The 20,235-nt window shown below is 39.7% G+C and overlaps 1 protein-coding gene across 3 annotated transcripts in view; it reads right to left on the bottom strand.

Moving 5' to 3' along the window:
* The window catches only part of ARHGAP6 (Rho GTPase activating protein 6), a 640,778-nt gene that overhangs the window by 232,512 nt on the left and 388,031 nt on the right, over positions 1-20,235 (bottom strand). The window contains exon 1 of one of the 3 annotated variants that reach the window (XM_063457856.1): positions 6,587-6,904. The exons of the other annotated variants lie outside the window; for them this stretch is intronic. Within the exon in view, the coding sequence (XP_063313926.1) occupies positions 6,587-6,631 (45 nt within the window). The 5' untranslated portion in view covers positions 6,632-6,904. Of the gene's footprint in view, positions 1-6,586; positions 6,905-20,235 lie in introns of those variants that run through there. 3 annotated transcript variants of the gene reach the window in all.

Raw genomic sequence — 20,235 nt, 5'->3', positions numbered from 1 at the left:
ACCGCACCGGATTTAATGCCATTTTAATCGCAGGTATATCCATTCCCTGATACTGTCTTAGCGTTGTGATGAAACTCCAAGGCTAAAATTTGTAAGAATAGGACACCCTCAACATCTGCAATGATGTGTAAAAAGATTTCAAAAACTACCTTGACAGCTCTTGGCCAGTGATCTGTGTGCAAACAAAATGAACGAGGCTTGTTTTACTAAGATTACCAAATTTGTGTAGTACTACTGTCGACGACCGTATGCTCCATTAGGAAGATATACAAAAAGAAACCCCTTGACAAAAAGCTAAACACTACAAAAACTTGAATATGAAAAAAGCAAGAAACATAAATATCAATGTAAAAAAAATAAATAACTCAAACAGAGAATTTAAAATGATGACTTAACCCAATGTTTAAATCTACGCACTCATAAATAGCATTTTGATGTTCAATTGCAAAACATGTGCCTCTCCTTCAAATATTCATCAAGAGTATACCATAATTACCATAACATGCAATTGCACTGTTAATTCTGTGTCAGCAAGGGATGAAGCTTATCAAATTACAAAAATGTGTTCAACTGGATTCCACCCTTTTCAAGGGAGCTCCACACTAGAAGAATAATGTCAACACATTTACAGGGATATGGAGCAATGCGTTACTTGGAAGTTAAGGATTAGGCACTTATCTTTCTCTGTGGGTATTGGTCCCAGAAGGAACATGCTTTCACAGGTAATAGCAGCTTAGAGAAAAGTGTTGTATTTTAGTTTTCCATAGAATACACTGGCTTTAGAAACCATCTTAAAAAAAAATCACACAGACTAACAAAAGTGAGAAAAAAGAAAAAAAATCAAGGTAATTTGAGCTAATGTGACCTGTAATGTGACTTTCAGCACCCGAGAGCAGACATAATATATGTTCAGGAAACTAATTTTAACGTGACCTGTACAAATATTGGCCTTTGGCATATTTTACTCTATATTTCAGATGGTGAATTAGCCAGTAGTATGAATATATTACCTGCCTATTACCTATCAGAAGTTAAATTTGTCATACACACAATAAATTGATATGTTCACTTTAAGATACAAATATGATTAAAGGCCTCTGGATAATGTTGTGCTTACAGTCTCTTAAAGGGGCCTTTGGTATACTGTTGTTAACATAGTTACAATGTAGTCTAGGTTGAAAAGTAGTCTAGGTTGACTAAAATCTATCAAGCGCAATCTTGAAACCATTATTTTATGCTGTTAATCCAACAGCATAAAATAACAGATTTCGAACTATGGTTGCGAAATATAGCTATTGTATTAAAGCTGGCAATGTCTAGCTATAACTGCAAAAAAAAAAAGGGCTCAAAGTCAACAAACAGTTTATTCGGCACTGAGCAAGAAAAAACAAAAAACAGTGGGAACAGGTCAGGCTAAACACCTAACGCGTTTCTGACCTGCGGGTCTTTAAACACAGGAGCGACTCCTATGTTAAACCGACACTATAGGCACCCAGACCACTTCAGGGGAGAAAAAGCCTGACCCAGCACTGGATTCTGGTAAGTGACAAAGGGGTTTTAACCCTTTCATTGCTGCGGATAGGGTGTGTGTGTGAAAGCCACAAGCGATTTTGTATTCCTAGCCTATAGTTTCCTTTTACGGACGAAATGCGTTAGGTATTTAGACTGACCTGTTTCTCTTGTTTTGTTTTTTTCTTGCATGGTAGTGAATAAACTGCTTGTGGACTTTGAGCACTTGTTGGGGCATTTAGTTTTTTCGATGTTTGAAGTTATATCCTTATTACCTGGAGTTCCTCTGCTTGGTGCCTTAATTTGCACAAAGGTAAGTGATATTACTGTTTTTCCATTACTGTTATGATTTTCTGTTCACGCACTAGGATTTATGTTAGCGTTATATCAGAGTTTGTTATCTGGGTTCCAAATATTTCTATTTTTTGGTTATAACAAAACAAAATTTCCCCACAAAAGTACACAGTACAGATAACACAACTGCCGTGTTTTTACAACCAGATGTAAGCTCCAAATGCAGTCAAGAGACATATGAACTTTTAGATTGTCCGCTTGTTTGGGGAGGTCCCTCTTTGTCTACTCTCCCCATGTGTCATACATGTTTTGTTAGAATTAAATGTTTGTCTTGTTTCATATTGTACAGTGCTGCTGAATATGTTGGTGCCACATAAATAATTGTAATTATGAACAGGGATTTTCAGTAACATGCTGAATGCATAAGCTGCCAGAGAAAATCATGGATGAGACATCCTTAGGATCTGCCATGACTGAGAACACTACAAACTGCCTGGTATCACTATGCATAAACATCACAACAGTCTGTTCCAAGAAGCCAAGCCAAGGAGACATGGCTGATGTCTGTCATTATGTGGGTGGAGTAGTGCACTTGTACTTGACATGTGAGTGAGGAGCAGCCGTGACATGACTTAACTTCACCAAACACCTATCTATATCATATATCCATCTGTGGTAACATCCATCTTATGTGGTAACATGCTGACACATTATATTATTTTCATCTAAATAACCATCATTTAATGCAAAGCCTCATCTTTGTTCAAAACTTCTATTACTTGAATAATAAATGTTCGGTTATATTTCATTTAGATTTAGGTGTTGTATTCTAGTGTGGAGTATATTTACTTATTTACTTATGGCTCCACAAGCACAGTAGACACTTTAGAACAATGTGTTTCATAGAAAGTGTTAGCATTTTAACATTTATCTCATTTTCAAGAATGCTCACCTTTACAAGCAGAATTGTGCTAACCTAGTACCTGTCAATCATGTGGCAAAGAAATTCAGGAGCATGATTTGTTATCAAATGACCATAACATTGCAAAATGTTGGTGAAAAAGCAGAGTTGCAACAATTCTCAGCTTTGCTGAGTTGGGTAAATTTATTTTCACCACTGCTATTTTGGTCTATATTTTGAAATTCAGCTGACAACTCATTGTTTAGCATTTGACGTAAACTCGTGTACTGACCTAAATTTGCTGTTGCTAACGCAATCAACACAGAAATACTTCAAGTTTTGACTCAGTGCTCCACTAGTTACTTAACAACACTATCAAACTAATGTTGCACTTTGGGAACTACTAGTACTGTTTTACTTTCACAACTCATAAAACATGTTCAAATATAAAGCGCTGACATTTTACAGAGACTTTCAGTGCTCCAACAGTCTAATACATTGGTGAAGTGATCATCAAACTGCTCGTGGAGGACAACCAACAAGAGGATTTTGGATCAAAATAGCCAAATTAGAAAAAGTTTAGATCTTAAAAAAAATATATTCTATGTCAACTACTAAATATGCCTAAATATGCAATTCTCTTTATCAATTATCTACAATTCCCTATTAAACAAATAGACACAAACATACAAAAAATTTAGGACAAACAACATTTCTTCAATTAAAAACCCCCATGGTTGCTGTTTTTTTGTTACTATCACAGTCCAATGTGACTTGCCACTAATACAACACAGACTTATAACAACTTTTATAAATAATAGCTTCTGTGTACTAGTGAGCGACATATCCACAAATCAGTGCATTAGCAACCAATCTACATGATTTAGGTCAAAGTAAGGTGAGAAAGCTTAATCACTTTCCAACTTGCTGCTCTGTGTGTTGTTTTTGCTGCAGGACGGTATTAGCCACATTAAAAAAGATAACAAAAAACACTTTTCATTAATTGTTCACATTAAAGGAACACTATACAAAGCTGTATCCCTAACAGTATAGGAATCCACTGCAACTGCCTACTTCGGGTGAAAACACCCTTTTTTCACTTACCTCATTCCAGCGCCATTGTTCACCAATGTCAGATTATGGGGGGGGGGGGGGGGGGGGAGGACATGCACTGTGTTAGGCCTTCCCCATAGAACTGCTTTTCTACTGGGTTTTTCAAAATGCTGGACGTCCTCATGCAAAGTGTGAGGACGTCCAGCGCCATTTACGGAAACTATAGACAGTCACTAGAGGCAGCCTTAGCACTGCCATCTAAACATTGCAGCTTTTCTAAAACTGCAATATTTTATATTGCAGGCAGGATTAAGGGAACTGGCACATTGCACCATGACCACTTCAATGAGATGAAGTGATCTGGGTGCCTATAGTGTTCCTTTAATATAGCTTCAACAGATAATACAAAATTATGTAAACGTTTAACACATATAAAGTCAAACTTGTTGTCAAACTTAACAAGGTAGAAACTACACAAAATATAGCAAGTGCATTTTAATGGCCATAGATTTCTTGTGCAAAGTTTATCACCAATATTGTATTGTCTTTGGATGTTCTGTAATACTGTTTGCAATATTGATGTCTTAAATAGTTGTCTAGGTGCCATACAAATGATGTTCAGACAACCTTTGGCTGTCAAGGCTTAACCTTAATACAAAAAAATAACGATGTATCTGTAGTGGAAGTCATCCAATGAAATGAAAAAGCACACCCGAAAAAAAACATTGACGAGATCTACTTCGAAAAAAGAGACAGAGAAAAAAAAAACAACAACAATGTGCCTGAGGCCATAGTAAAAAGCCATTGTTCAAAAATTCTTCTCGGGTAAGAAAGAATTCTTTTTCTTGGTATGTGCAAAAATGCACACAGCAATTACTTCCCTGTAATTCTTTACTCACCATTTGTGGTAACAGTAGCTAACCTAAACGTTGTCCGTGGAGATGATTAACTAACCTCAGACATAAATGTATGTGTTCACTCATAAAAAAAAACCAAGAAAAAAAAACTTTATGGCAATTTGTTCATTTGGTATTAACATTGTAATGTAAACACTAGGATTTATGAGTTTACTGATATTAAGTTGGGAAAATGCACATTTTCTGGTCACAACTTAAAAAGCTTTGGCAGGCCTCCATAACATGACAATAAAAAGAGCTCTCTTTGTTGCATTGACAATACATTATTTAGGGGCATAAATAACCATAGATAGAAACAGTCTGCCACATCAGTAAAAAAGGAAATGTTTCTTAAGAGCATTACAGAAGGAAGTGGTTTTGTGCAGCCAGAATATACAACGTATTACGTATCAAAACCACTTACAAGGATAAACAGTTGCAGTAAAAAAATTGTTTCTGAATTCTCTCTTCTAAAATGTTATCACATCAACTAATAATTCTTTAGGATTTTCCCAAAGTAATTTTGGTTCTAATTAACATGTTATTATGTTTAGGGGAAGGGGTGGGGACAGTCCTGAAATGCCACTATACATTCAGTCCACAACACTGTTTAACCCACAAAGGACCAATGGCATGTTTGTCATTACAATCTTGTCCCTAAAGATATTATGCCATCTTGGGTTGCCTTCCATATTTACAATGACCACCTCTTTACACCCCTGCAGGAGTAGGACAGTTTAGAATTAATTGTTACTATGACAAATTGCCATTGGTCTTTACAGGTTTATGAAAAACACACATTTTATTAAAGACAATAGCACCCTTAATGACACAGGCATAATTTGCAAGATATACGAGCAATTGAGTTTTGCTGTAATAACTGAATCGAATCATTTACTTTAGAAAATTAAAATATTGATGTTTAGTCACTACACTGGGATATTAGGAGAATTACATTAAAAAAGCTTGTCAACTTTACTTAATAATTCCCTATTGTGTTGTAAAGTATTATAACCTAGAAATATATGGGTCACAAATTACAGCGTTTGATTTATACTTAATCTCCTAGTTTTGTTTTACAATATTTTGCACTCAATATTGTGTCAAGTAATCAAGTTATTACAGACATAAAACAAAAAAAATCCCATGCTAATTAGCATTGGACGCATTACATGCTCTATTACGTGGTATAATTGTTAAAATGCAATTATGCCATTAAATTCTGTGAAAAGGGGGATTGTGATACACCTAACCTGTACCAACAAAAAGGCAATTAGCATTTGCTAAACATATAAAGGAATATTACCTCACTAAAAACAATGTTCAATGGGAAAAAAAAAACTGCTTTGATCCAGATTAAAAACTTTCTCAAGATCACTAGCCCTTCCTCTGCAACTGTTTGACTGATTAGTCTTTAATTTCCCTTCTCTTCTATTTAGCTCAGCCACAGAGGAACCAAAAAGATAAATAACCCTAGTGACATCACCCCCTGTACATTCTTCAGGAAGAACACAACTGTAAATCAGTCCCACCTCCCCGCAATGTACATGTAGGAGAACTCATCATTAGAAAGCAGATGTTGTCTATCACTCTCTGCATACATCCTGCTAAAGCCCTCAGCAACAGGCTGCTCTACAAATGTCTGGGGCTCTGCAAACGCTGCTGCTCAGTGCAAAGTACATTTCATTGCTCTCCCCGGTCAACTTATATTACCAAAAAAGGATATATGTTCCTTAATATCACAAGATAAGGACTTTCTGGACAATCTATGCACAATGTCCATTCATCACCAAGAAAATCACTGAGTAGTCCCTGATCGTCAACAGAAGTCCACCCTGCAGCTTGATACAGTGACAGTGGCTGGTTAAGCCTGCACAAGCTTAGTGACATACAATATATCCATATATATTTATATAGAGTAGCTGATACTTACAGCATACCAGAGTCTCTTGTCGCTGAACACGGATTCCCCCAACATTCTAGAACTGAGATCAATCCACAGGAGAATGAGTTCAAGCCTTTAAAACCACGCTGATAGAATGCACAGGTCTTGCAGCTCTGCAAACTGCATCCACATTATTACAATCCCTCAGACTCGGTACTTCCCCTTCATTTCCAATGAACTAAGTGGAAAGTAACTGTTCCCAGGCTTGGGGGCGCTCCATATACACCCCGGTCTCTGTACTCAGCGCTTGGGGTTACTACAGTGTCCGCAGCAGTTGCTCAGGTTGAAGGCTCCCTGTCTTGCCATAAGCCTGTGCCTGGAGCAAGGCGTGAGAGGAGGGAGGAGAGAGAGAGAGACTAGAGGGAGGAGGAACAGCGAGGCGGGCTGTGTGACCCCCACCTACTCATACCTATTAGACAGGGCTATTAACTCATTTCCATGGGAAGTATTGGGTCAGGAATTCACCTCCGGCCAGGCAGGGGTTAAATCCGTATATGCGCAGGAAGGAGCGAAAATTGCTTATCTCAAGTGCCTGTTGCATATCCAACACTCTCATGTAACAATCATATCGCCAAAGGCTGCAGGAAACATACTGGTAGGCTATTCATGAAGGCTAAGGGACATGCAAAGAGTTACCTCGCAATTGATTGTATATCTAATGTGGTTACAGTGTGAAAGTCAAAAATAAATATAATCTGGGTGGTGTGTGTCATACATACATACATACATACATGTACACAGAAATCCAGTGACCAGAACACTCATACCCACTGGCCCACACACCTATTTGTTGACCCATGCACACGCTCACTCACACTCTGTGACGAACACACCACATACAACACACAAACTCACTGACCCATGCAGACACACTGCACACTCTCTGGTATAGACATTGTGAAGGCTCATTAACCCTTAATTTCAGGGTTAGTCACAACTTTCAGAACCAGTACTGGATCTATAGACTGTCCTTTTCTCACTCTATGCACATATTGGCCCACGAAATGCATCGACACATCCCAGTTGCCGACACAGGGCACCAAGTGAGAGCTGTGTGTATTGCGAGGAGTGCACTGGCATTGCACTCATTGTTAATGCAGCACTGGGACATACCAGTGGCGGATCCAGAGCCTGATCTCGGGAGGGGCACTTGTAGATTATTTAAAGAAATAATCCAGACACAATAACCACTACAGCTCAGTGTAGTGGTTATGGTGTCTATAATGCCGGGACCCCCTCCCAGAGTAAGTAGTCAAACCGTTTAAGAACAGTTTGACAACTTACCTGAAGTCTGCTGGGAAATGGGGCTGTAGTAGTGCATTGGAGCAGTAGTGTGTGTGAGTGGTGCAATGTGTAAGGGGTGCAGTGTGTGTGTGAGGGGGACAGTGTGTGAGCGTGTGTTAGAGCGGCAGTGTATGTCAGGGATGCAGTGTATGTGTGGGACAGTATGTGTGTGTAACAGTTGCAGTGTGTGTGTGTGAGTATTGCAGTGTATGTGTGAGTGTGGGCAATGTGTGTATATGGGGCGGCAGTGTGTGTGTATGAGGGGGCAGTACAGGTCTATGGGGGTCAGTGTGTGTGTATGAGGGGGCAGTATGGGGGCAGTACAGGTCTATGGGGGTCAGTGTGTGTGTATGGGGGCCAGTGTGTGTGTATGAGGGGGCAGTACAGGTCTATGGGGGTCAGTGTGTGTGTATGAGGGGGCAGTATGGGGGCAGTACAGGTCTATGGGGGTCAGTGTGTGTGTATGGGGGCCAGTGTGTGTGTATGGGGGCAGTATGGGGGGCAGTGTGTGTGTATGGGGGGCAGTATGGGTGTATGGGGGGCAGTATGGGTGTAGGGGGGGGCAGTATGGGTGTATGGGGGCAGTGTGGGTGTATGGGGGGCAGTGTGGGTGTATGGGGGCAGTATGGGGGTCAGTGTGTGTGTATGTGGGTCAGTGTGTGTGTATGTGGGTCAGTGTGTGTGTATGGGGGGCAGTGTGGGTGTATGGGGGGCAGTATGTGTGTAATGGGGGGCAGTGTGTGTGTAATGGGGGGCAGTGTGTGTGATATAAGGGTATGGGGTCTTTTTTTTTTATATATATTTATTTTTTATTTAAATAAATATTCTATGTCCCCCCTCCCTTCTTACCTTTACTGGGGGAGGGGGGACATTTCCCTGGTGGTCCGGTGGGCGATTCATTGGTGGTCCCAGTGGTGAGAGTGAACTCTAGCCCACGCTCCCGGGCTAGAGTTCACTCTCGCGAGATTTGGAGCGTTGCCGTGGTAACCGCGGCAACGCTCCAAATCTCGCGAGAGGAGGACCCGGAGGAGCTGCAGCCTGACCTCCGGGTCCTCCCTCTAACTCCCTCCCTCCCCCGCCGGCCGCCAGCACAGTGCCTCCGGACCGGGGAGGGAGATCTGTGATCTCCCCTCCGGTCCGCACGCACATTTAAGGGCTGGCAGGGGAGGGAGAGGGAGACCGTCGGTATTCTCGGGGGGGGGGGGGGCAATTGCCCCGTTGCCCCCCCCCTGGATCCGCCACTGGGACATACATATCCTTGTCTAACCAAAAATAGTGGGTGTTACACTCTTAGGTGGCAGCTATTTGCAACTGACACCATTAATTCAGCTCACAGATCCACTGAATGTAAATGGAGGCATGTGCTGCTCAGAAGTATAATTCCAACTAACCCTGGGGTAGAACAGGACATCAATTCAAATTCTGCCCAAAATTAAGCCCCAGTGTGCAGGATGGTGAACTTTGTACTATTTCTCATTTATTAATTATTACTGTATTAATGGTCATTTTTGGATACATAATGATGAATCGAGAGGACACATCAGAATGAATTGTGTATTTTGGGAAAATGCCATCAAGGTGTTCTGGAGACAGCATAATATTTTATAGGCTAGGGATAGTTTGTTTGGGTTAGTGTTAGGGCTAAGGCATGCGTGGGAGCACAGCCCTGGGCAGGAACTGCTATTTCATTATGTAGCTGTCACTTATCACATGGTATGTGGTAAGCTATGTACACCATATTGTTGACCACATTAGTCCATAACATCATTAACACTCCTTAAAGGGATCACAAAAGAACTTTTTCATTTTACAAAAAGTGCAGATTTCAGTAGAAATTGCAATTTTTATAAATTAGCTTTGTTACAACCCCTGGCTTTCAAGCAGACAGTAGGTATGGTTGCTTCCTGGTTTGTTTTGCGCTGTGAAGTTAAACTCAAAAGGCAGCAATTGCTCAAAGCCTTGCAAATACTTCTCATTGAGCTGCATTGGGAAGTCTGTGATTGGACAGACACAGAAAGTCTGTCTAGAAGGGGGAGAGGGGGGGGGTGCTTGTAAAGTCTTCAGACAAAAGAACTGCAGCTTTGGCAAGATTCTTTACTTTTTTTTTACCCAATGAAAAAGCACACAATTAAATGTAGACATGTTTTCATTGGCGGTATATTTACTAAACATTGATTTCTAATTTTTCTATTTGGGCAGTGGTGCTCCCCTTTAACATATGGAGGCTCTGGTCAGATACTTCTGCTTACCTCCTTCCATTCTTTGTTTTTAATGAGTTTGGAGTGTTGGAATTTGTGAATGTCTTAGAGAGATATACAGTACACATTTCTCCTCTGTTTTTCTTTATACTGTCATCTCCCATTCTCTATTTTTTCTCTCTTCCTTTTTACCTATAGAATCTGTACCAGAAACACATTTCTTAACTGTTAATTTTATAACAATGGCCAGTGGCGGAACTACCGCGGTTGCAGGGGTCACAGCTGCAACTGGGCCCATCACTCCATGGGTCCCAGCCACCCTTTGACCCTGGTGCCTGCCGACTAAGTAACCCGGCCCATGCGGTATAACCGCCGTGGACACATTAATTGGGCTGTATGTCTGTATGTATGTGTGTGTGTGTGTGTATGTCTGTATGTATGTGTGTCTGTATGCATGTCTGTATTTATGTCTGTATGTATGTCTTTGTGTATGTGTGTGTGTCTGTATGTGTGTCTGTGTATGACTGTCTGTGTGTCTGTCTGTATGTGTGTGTGTGTATGTCTGTCTGTGTGTCTGTATATGTGTGTGTTTGTATATATGTGTTTGTATGTATGTGTGTGTGTCTGTATGTGTGTCTGTATGTATGTGTTCCTGTATGTGTGTCTGTGTGTATGTGTTTGTCTGTATATGTGTGCATGTCTGCATGTGCATCTGTTTGTCTGCATGTGTGGGGGGGGGAACGGGAGGGGGAGGGTAGACGTATGGGGGGGTGGCAGGGGGTAGACGTATGGGGGTTCCCAGGGGGAATTTTGCACCGGGGGCCCCGTGGTTTCTAGTTTTGCCTCTGCCCATGGCCTTGTGTCTTTTATTGTGGCGTTTGACTAACTACATTCTTGACCCTCCTTTGCTTATATATATTAATATTTTGTTTTGAAAAATCCTTATAAAGCATTTAACTACAAATAAAACGATGGCTAAGTCTAGTATGTTATTGATGTATATTGTTCTGTTTATGGTTAGTGCGTTAATAATGCTTAATGTCAGGTTTAGAAAGCTAAGTTCTTCAACTGACACAGTAAGGGTACACACATATATTTGGGTAATTGGTTATAAATTACTATTGTTTACACAAGCAACTTCAAAACATGTATATTTAGAAACAGATTACCGTCTTGAATCATTTAAAATGATTAAATATCACACCAAGAGTTTAACAGAAATTTGAAACATTTCACTCAAAAACTCAATTAAGCCAGCATTCTGAGTCCATTTATTTTAAATGAGCCATATATCACCCATTGACATGCAGTCCACCATATCAGAAAATATTCCACATGGTATAGAGTAGCAACAAAAGCCCTATAGACCAAAACATGTGGTTCAAAGTGTTGTCGATAATTGTGTATGTATAAAACAGGTTTTATCTATGCTGGGATTATATGAAAGTCTGTAGTATTGAGGCTAGGATCATGATGTAAGATTTTCAAAAAGACCCTTTGGAACAGTGAAATTAAGAAAATGTAGGTCTTCATATTATTCCACGAAATTATACTGAGTTTTTAATCTAAAATTTTAAGAGCAACTATAACCTGTCTAAAATGTACCCAATTGAATAAAACATTGCAAATCACCTACAACTATTGTTATTATTTTACACGAGATTCTCCATTTTCTTTTAAATCTCTATTTAAAGGGACACTATAGTTACCAAAACAACGCTAGCGTAATGGAGCAGTTTTGGTGTATAGATCATGCCCCTGCAGTCTCACTGCTTAATTCTCTGCACTTTTAGGTACAAAATCACATTGTTTATGAAGCCCTAGCCACACCACTCTTCATGTTACTTACACAGCCGTCCTATACACTTCTTGTAAAGAGCCATCTAATGTTTACACTTCCTTTATTGCAAATTTTGTTTAACTTAGAATTTCTGTACGGTGTAATAGCTTGCCATACCCCACATGAGCCTCCTATATGTCATTAAAGTTCAATTTACAGAACAGAAGATAAAAACTTTCAAAGTAAGATTGAAAGTGAAACCATTTTTTAAGGCAGGCTGTTTCTGTCACAGGCCAGGGGAGGGTGGCTAGGGCTGCATAAATAGAAACAAACTTGATTTAACCCCTAAATGGCAGTGAGTTGAGCAGTGAAGCTTCAGAGGCATGTTATATACACAAAAATGGCGTCATTCAGCTAAAGTTGTGTTGGTGACTATAGTGTCGCTTTAAGATTCAGCAAATTTCATCATAATCCTGTTCAGCCAAGGCAAAATCAAGGTAAGCATTGCAAATCAGGTTAATAACAGAACATTGTTTGATTTCTCCTCTTTTCTATTTCCATCAGGGTTCTTTGGCATTACCTTCACAGAAAAGCAAAAACCCATGTCAGGACAATGCCCAAGAGGAAACTGGGAAAATAGCATGCTAGAGACAGACACAATCTTCTCTGCTTGCACCACAAACGTCTGGATCATGGTATTAGTTACATGCTCAGCTTTCTAAATATTGGAACACATTTACGCCATATTAAAGGACCACTCTAGTGCCAGGAAAACATACTCGTTTTCCTGGCACTAGAGTGCCCTGAGGGTGCCCCCACCCTCAGGGACCCACTCCCGCCGGGCTCTGGGGGGAGGAAGGGGTTAAACTTACCTCTTTCTCCAGCGCCGGGCGGGGAGCTTTCCTCCTCCTGTCCTTCTTCCTTGCGACGTCATCGGCTGAATGCGCATGCGCGGCAGGAGCCGCGCTCGCATTCAGCCGGTCGCATAGGAAAGCATTTACAATGCTTTCCTATGGACACTGGAGTCTTCTCACTGTGATTTTCACAGTGAGAAGCACGCAAGCGCCTCTAGCGGCTGTCAATGAGACAGCCACTAGAGGTTTTGGAGGCTGGATTAACCCTCAGTATAAACATAGCAGTTTCTCTGAAACCGCTATGTTTATAAAAAAAAAGGGTTAATCCTAGAGGGACCTGGCACCCAGACCACCTCATTAAGCTGAAGTGGTCTGGGTGCCTAGAGTGGTCCTTTAATGATTGATAAAATAATGTGGCCTGGATATTTTTTTACATATAGAACTTTTCCTGTAATTAGACATTGTTGCAAAATTATACGTTTCTTATATCCAAGTGACATTGTGAATTATGTGTTGGACGTGCATAGTCTTCAATCTGCAGAAACTTGCAGGGATGCGTAGTTTTCATTGGTTTAGAGATTGCTACATTGGAAAAAAGTTGCTAAGCACACAGGGTGCAGTTTATGAGATTAAGCAACAGTACTACCAAAAGCTCAAACCATTAATTTTCAGATCATCAATCTTAATAATGTCATCTTTACAAGTAATATGCTTCCATTTATCTATATGTTATATTACTTTACTATCAAAACTGTAACCATTTGGATTATTAGATATGAATTCAAATGTGTCTATTCACAAGCAGCCAAAGATATACAAATGAGAATCTCTATATTTCAGTATTTAAAAAAAACACAAACAACAGTTAAGCTTTCCTTTATCCCACTTTTCTGTATCAATAAACAAAAATTCTCCTAATTGGGATTTTTTATGGTATAATACTTTTCACCCGTATCACTTTGTACTAGTTACTTTTTTGCTGCTCATTGCTTTACTACATCATCTTGATGTGACACTATTAATGCAATGAAAATACATGTTAACCCAGGAACTTTCAGTATAACATCCATGGTTTCCAAAGTCTGAAGATGTCCACTAGCAACCCAATCCCTGAGACATTTCAGAAATAACTGGTTAAGTTTCTATTTCCCATAGAGTCACTGGTATAGTCAATTGACTTGTATAAAGTGCAGAAACCAAGTAAACAATTCTCTAAAACATTGAATATTGCAATATTAAGCATAATAGGAGTCCAGAATTCACTGGATGTAGAAGATTTAAAGTAACACTCGGGGCACCATAAAAACCTAATCGGAATTTAGTTGTTATGGTGCACAGAGATCCTGGGTGTCAGCTTACTTCAAGGGGTTAAACCATTTACAAAAAGTTTAACCTCAAAGTCTTCATTCTGGCACCATTTGCTCTTCCCCTACTCTTCCTTTCTTCACTGAGGCTTCCAACAGGAAGTCCTGAACTAGGTACCACTATTAGGCTGAGAGGGTCTCCATTCACAAAACAAAGTCAGAAAAATACATACCTTTTCAACTCTGTTTTGTGAAACTTTAAAATTGATATGCTTCATATGCTTAACTATATGTTAAGGTGCCGGGAGTTGTTATGGTGCCGGGAGTGTCCCTATAGGACTAGATCAAAACATGAAAAAACAGTATTTTTTATTTATCTATGTATCTAAAAAAAATTACATATATTACAGCCTTTGTGTGTATTGTTTTGCAATGAATGTATACATTAATATCTATAATACCAATTTTCACTACATCTCCTTGCTTACCTTTGCTCTATATGGGTGGCTATCTCTAAATCTTCTTTGGTGAGACAAACAGCTTATCTGATCATAAACTGTACAGTTAAGGAGGAGCTAGTGAGCATTAGCACGTTTTCAAATCATGCACAAGTGATTGGCATCTTAAAAATGCAACCCGGCAGGGTTGACTCAGCCCTTCATCCTTCCCAGGTAGATACAATTAGTACCATTAAATTGGGTAATAGTAACGACCCCTGGATGTTGGGCTAAGGTAACATCCCCAGGACGTACTTGAAAACCAGAGTAATTTGAATTTACCATTCCTGGTTAAATACTTTGTAATTATTATTACTATTATTATTTCAGCTCTTCCAATTGTGCATGAAATTAGATAGACAAGTAGATAAGTGGTACTTTCAACTAAAGAGGACTAAAGATGGTTGCTCCCATGTAGCAAGTGTAAACCAGGAGAGTCACTGAAAGAGTAATTAAATTACATGTATTTATTTAATCAATTAGAGAAGGAGTGTTAGCAATGTTGCAAGTCCCCAGATCTTTTAATAAGCAATCCTTGGAAACGTTTTTGTGACTTGAACGCACAAAAACCCATTTATTAAAGGAACACTATAATTACAGAAATATAAACATGTATTCCTAACACTACAGTGTTTTAAATACATTTTAGGTGGCCGGCGGCCGCCCTCTTACCCCACTAAAAAGTGTTAAAACGTACCTTTATTCCAGTGCCGAGCGAGTCTGCTGTGGTTGGCTCCATTCACGCTCCTCCACCTTGGCTGAGATCATCGAAATTGACGACCTCAGCCAATCCAGTTTTCCTACTGGAAAGCATTGGAAGGCTATTGCTATTGCATAAGAAAACTCAGCACTGCACCAATCAGCATCTCCTCATAGAGATGCCTTAAATCAATGCAGATCTATGAGGAACATTCAGTGTTTTCAATGCATGGAGATGTTGAATGTCAGTGCTGCACAATGTGCAGCATTGACTCAGGAATCACCTCTAGTGGCCGTCATCTACGAAAAGGCAGTGTTTACATTAAAAAGCCTACAGGTACAAACTATACACACCTGAAAACCTACTCTAAGCTTTAAAACATACTACACAGCAAGGCTATATTAGCATCAATCCTTGCATGCAATCATGCAGTTTAGGGTTTTAATACCCCAGGATTATGTTATATTTTAACACCTTCACTACTAAGAGGTTTGTGGAAAAACACCCCCAGAGTATTTTGGGTATCCTGGAAATCAATGTTTAAATGCATTTTTTTTTCTCGTTTCAGTATCTATACCTAGCACAATAATAAATGTAAACAAAAATGAAAATTCTGGTTGAACCGGAAAACGTATAAGTAAAATAATTTCCATGTTTAAATTGCACATTAGGCCAAAGAGTTGAAGTATTACAATTCCATTATTATTTTTTTCTAAAATGGCCAAATTCCTTGCTAAATCTCCTTAATTGTCTATTAAATAACATATTCCTGCCCTGTATCTCGATTGACATCTGTGGTAGCCACCAGCGAAAAGCTTGTCACTTAGTTTTTTTTTTTTTTTTAAAGAAAAGGAGAAGGTAATAAATGTGAGAAAATAATTCTGTAGAAATGGCAATGTTTTAATAACTGGGTTAAACACACCTCTCGTGGCTATTCTCCTGACAACCACTAGAGAGACTTCTACTGGAAGACGCATTTTTGGCAGTTCATGCATTCATTCATTAATTCACTCATTCATTCATTCGTTCATTGTTTTATTTATTTATTGCCAAGAAAAGGTAGCAATGATAAATTAACAGGTACATTGAATACGAGGTTATATGTGTGTACCTGTAATACTGACGTATTAATTAGCAAGTCTTCCTTCAGTGATTTGCTGAACACTTAATAAAAGTCAAATAACATGGAACTAAAATCTTTCCAGAACATCCAAGTCCTTTCACAACATTTTACACTGAGTCCTTTGCCACCACAAGGTCCATGCATTGTTTATATGAGCCCCCAGTGAGTAAATTTCCTTTTAATAGAGATGAGTTAAACTGCTGCCTTGATGTTGCCAGATGTTTTGTAAAAAGTCTCCTGCATGTTCAGCTTTGTTGGATGGTTTGAGCAGCGTAAAGGAATACAGTTACAAAGCACTCAAATACAAGCACTCACTTTAATGCTGATCATGATGATTTAAGAGCAACTTTTGTATAGATCTGTCAATGGAAAAACATGGAAGATAAAGAATATTTCATTTAAAACACTAGACTTGTGATTCAGTACTTTTAAATACGGGCTATTTTTAACTAATAGGTACGCATAAATTCTAAAACTATAATAACTAAATAAATAAAACTATAATAACTTTAAATTAACTACTAGTTTGGATTTACAATTTTAACATACAATAAGCAATATTTGCTTATATGCCTTAACTCCTTAAGGACTGAGCCAATTGAACAAGTTGTGATCAAAACAAAACTTAAAGGGACACTATAGTCACCAGACCAACTACAGCTTATTGAATTTGTTCTGGTGAGTAGAATCATTACCTTCAGGTTTCTTGCTGTAAACACTGTCTTTTCAGAGAAAATGCAGTGTTTACATTACAGCCTAGTGATAACTTCACTGGCCACTCCTCAGATGGCTGTTAGAGATCCTTCCTAGGTCATGGCTGCCTAAAATGCATCCAAACATTCAGTGTCTCCTCCCTCTGCGTGCAGACACTGAACTTTCCTCATAGAGATTCATTGATTCAATTTATCTCTATGAGGAGATGCTGATTGGCCAGGGCTGTGTTTGAATTGTTCTGGCTCTGCCCCTGATCTGCCTCTTTGTCATTCTCAGCCAATCCTATGGGGAAGCATTGTGGTTGGATCAGCAGACAGCTTGTTTTTCTGAGGCAAACAGCATGCAGATCTACAGCTTCAGGCTTGAATATAGTACGATTTTGTACGAGGCATGAGGGGCCCAGGGGGGTAGATGGTGGTTTTAACATTATAGCGTCAGGAATTCATGTTTGTGTTCCTGACCCTACAGTGATCCTTTAAACAAAACCTGTAATTTGCACTATATGTGGTTCAACTATAATTCTTCTCTATCATATTAAAGCGGCACTGTCATGCTGAGCTTTCCTTTCTTTAATCGATTCCTCTTCTCTCCCTCTGTCAGGATCTGTTCTTCATTTCTTCCTGTCTGCTCTAGTTTTCTTTAAAACATAAGACAAAGTAGGGACAACTTTGTAATATGGAGGTTTCCTACCTTAGAGCAGTGGAGGAGCAAAGTGTGCTTTGTTTCCGGTGATCAAAGCATTTTCCCCACAATTCTCACCTTTCATCCGTGATCTCGCGATGCTTCCTGTCAGTATTCCCGAACGTCCTGTCACTTAGACAAAATGCCAGCAAAACTACCGAATTTCGTCCTAACAGAATGAGAACAGTTTTTCCATTCGTGTTAGGATGCAATTCGGGACTTTGTTCGGATCAGAATTTCATTAGAATAAATGAAACTCCGATCCTATTCGTGCCGTGGCTGCATCTTACAGACGCTTAGTAGATAACTCCCTAATAATAAACCTCACCTTAATCCTAACCCATACCATAAATATATACCTAAGCCTAATTATAACCACAATTCTTATCTTAATCCTAACCATATAAATAGTATTGGAAGGATGTCAGCAGATGAATTACCTTGCATATTTCAACAGAGGGATTCCCTTGCTGGCCCTAATCCTAATAAAACATTAAATCGTAAACCTATTCAAATTCTAATCCCTATCCTAAATTTAATTCTATTTAAAATATAAACTTACGACCGCACAAAAAAGCATCATACAAAACCAAATTACCACGCAAAAAATAATAGACACTATCCAATCCCTCCCATCTGGAAAATCACCTGGCCCAGATGGACTGACCAACTCATATTGCAAACAATTCGCACCTATTTTAGCCCCTTACCTACAGAAAGCATTCCACCACACCCTACAATCAGGGACAATACCGACAGAGATGCTCATGGCACATGTTGCCACCCTCCCTAAACCAGGGAAACCCCCAAATAGATGCCAAAACCTACGGCCCATCTCTCTGTTGAACACAGTCGTGAAAATTATAGCAAAGATCTTCTCCAACAGGCTAGCTCCTATTATCCCCACAATCATAGGGGAGGATCAAGTAGGTTTTGTAGGGGGCAGACAAAGAGCGGATGGCACACGAAAAACACTAGACTTATTATACGAGATGCAGGAAAAGAGAGCTCCCAGTGTCCTATTATCCCTAGACGCAGAGAAGGCCTTTGATAGGCTCCACTGGCCTTTCCTACTGGTAGTTCTCCGAAAATTGTAATCCCCACCCCAGTTTCTATCACTCGTTACCGCACTATACTCCTCCCCAACAGCCCGTGTCGTGAATGGGGGATTTATATCGAAACCATTTAACATCTCTACTGGCTCCAGACAAGGCTGCCCACTCTCCCTGATACTTTATATCTTAGCGCTAGACCCCCTCACCCAACTAATACGCAATAACCCGAACATACATGGGGTCAAAGCCAAAGGACGAGAATACAAGCTGTCCCTATTTGCCGGCGACATCCTCTTAACTCTTGAACAGCCACATATATCCCTACCCAACTTCCATAAAGTCCTCTCCCTATACAGTAAATGCTCCTACTACAAACTGAACATCGCAAAAACCCTCGCCCTGGGAATCAACATCCCCACCACAGACCTGACGATTCCAAAAAACAACTTTAACTATGACTGGAGACAGGACCACATAACATTCTTAGGAGTCAACTTTACACCTACAATGAACACACTCTCCAAGTTGAACTATGCCAAATTACTCACTGAAATTAAAACTCTCCTACAAGGTTGGAAGGGAAAGTACATTTCGTGGACTGGCTGGATAGCCTCGGTGAAAATGGTGGTCCTACCAAAAATCCAGTACCTATTCCGTACACTCCCACTTAAACTCCCCAGAAAATACCTATTAGAACTATAAAACACCTTAAACAACTATGTATGGGATCACAAGAAACCAAGAGAGGCAAAAACCACGATGTACGGACCGTCCTCCCTCTCCCGCCCTCTCCCTCTACCCCCGCATGCAACACTACTGACAACACAGGCAGTATGCAGATCCCCTATGTTTTAACCTATACTACTCAAGGTCATGATAGGTCACTGCCACAATCACCAGGTAGCGAAACATTGCCTAAAAGTCACGACATAAGGCTATTGATTAAGCTGTGAACAGATGTGGAACATATAAAGTTGTATACCTTTAAAACGTTACTGTACCTGTAATACGCTGATTTTCGCTGTGACCCTTATCACTCTTACCTTCTGTACCCTCCTTATACTTGAAAAATAAAAATAATAAATGAAAAAAAAAATATATATATAAACTTAATAATAAACCTAATACTAAACCTGATTATTAATCCATAATCTTAATCCCTGGTTTAATTCTAATCCCAGATGTTTCCTTCTGCTAATATCAATTCTGATATCAGCAAAGGGAAATCTAAGCTAAAACATAGTGGTATGGGGTGTGGCCTGACCACTGGAGAGGAAAGTCGCATGGCCTCAGAGCTCCGGCAAAACGACAAAAACTAACCCCTAAAAACCGAGACAAAAGGCACCCAGAAGACCCTAACATAGCTCTAATGGGCAAGAAGACGAAAAGACTAAAGCCCGACAGACCCCAACAGGGGCGAAGCATCGGGGACCTCTGGCAGCAAGCA

Source organism: Pelobates fuscus, chromosome 1, assembly GCF_036172605.1.
Source record: "Pelobates fuscus isolate aPelFus1 chromosome 1, aPelFus1.pri, whole genome shotgun sequence".
NCBI classification, from domain to species: Eukaryota; Metazoa; Chordata; class Amphibia; order Anura; family Pelobatidae; genus Pelobates; species Pelobates fuscus.
The sequence above is the reverse complement of the archived record's forward strand: the minus strand, read 5'-3'. Positions and strand labels throughout refer to the sequence as shown.